This window comes from Octopus bimaculoides, chromosome 21, assembly GCF_001194135.2.
Source record: "Octopus bimaculoides isolate UCB-OBI-ISO-001 chromosome 21, ASM119413v2, whole genome shotgun sequence".
Classification (NCBI taxonomy): Eukaryota; Metazoa; Mollusca; class Cephalopoda; order Octopoda; family Octopodidae; genus Octopus; species Octopus bimaculoides.
In genome coordinates, this window is record NC_069001.1 from 21,187,022 (window position 1) to 21,188,243 (window position 1,222).

The 1,222-nt window shown below is 34.8% G+C and overlaps 1 protein-coding gene across 1 annotated transcript in view; it reads right to left on the bottom strand.

The window, feature by feature from the left end:
* Positions 1-359, bottom strand: part of LOC128250421 (uncharacterized) — a 3,615-nt gene extending 3,256 nt beyond the window's left edge. The window contains exon 1 of the mRNA XM_052975315.1: positions 134-359. Within this exon, the coding sequence (XP_052831275.1) occupies positions 134-359 (226 nt within the window). The remainder of the gene's footprint in view (positions 1-133) is intronic.
* Between the last annotated feature and the right edge of the window lie 863 nt (positions 360-1,222).

The following is a 1,222-nucleotide window of genomic DNA, read 5'->3' on the forward strand; positions in this document are numbered from 1 at the left end:
TTATTATTATTATTATTATTATTATTATTATTATTATTATTATTATTATTATTATTATTATTATATTTTAAAAAGGATTGACGTAACTCTTCACAAAGGTAAACATATCTACAGAGAAAATTTGATGGAATACTTTTGTTTGACCACTTTTCGAAGGCATCCATGCATGCTTCTACCCTTTCATCGTGGTCAACAGGGAGATATAAAGAAGAAGTATCCATGGTTACCAACAAACAGTTCTCGATACGGCTTCGGTGCTTAAAAAAGCTGTTGATTTTAGATACAAAATCAAATCCATACTTGGTGCGTGTTGTTAATACGTCCAGGAACGCTAGCTGAATATGTTCTTCCTTTTTCATTGTGAACTGTATAGATGGCTTTATTGAGTTCACATGATCTAACAGCACTTGGACATCTCCCTGGTGGGGCTAGAGTATACTTCAGTATGGACGCTGATATATATCGATAACAAGTGGGTTTAGCTATGGGTTCGCCATTGTCACCGATAATAGCCAATATATATGGAATACTTTGAGTATTTGGCTCTAGGATCAACACCACGAAAATCAACCCTATGGCTGCGATATGTTGATGACACCTTTATACTCTGGTACCACCAGGAAGATGTCCAAAAATTCACTCCATAATTGCCCACGGGCATATGGCGTAGTGGTTAAAAGCGCGGGCTACTAACCCCAAGGTTCCGAGTTCGATTCCAGGCCGTGACCTGAATAATAATAATAATAATAATAATGATGATGATGATGATGATGATAATAATAATGATAATAATAACAATAATAATAATAACATCGAAAAATACCTTAGGAATGAGAACCCAGGTTCGAAATTTTCCCAAGACACCTGATGAAAGCTGGAGGGTATATCAGCCGAAACATTGTGTTAACAACAAACAAGATGACAAATATCCGTCAAAGGTAAATAATGTACATAATTCCTCATCTCTTAAATATAGAATAGTAGAAAGCGTCTAGTTTTTTTTATTATTCAGGGAGGTTGTGACGCTCGCTAAGTTATGCTTAAAGTTATAACCTATCCTTATTATTCTACTATTTCCAAGTTTAGAATACCTGTTATTCTTATCAAAGTGCTTATTCATAATGTTAAATTGGTCTTTATTTGCATCGCAAATGGGAGTATGAGCCAGATCATGTCTCTCAATTTACCGGTAATCTTGCCGAACGATATGTTTACAATTGTT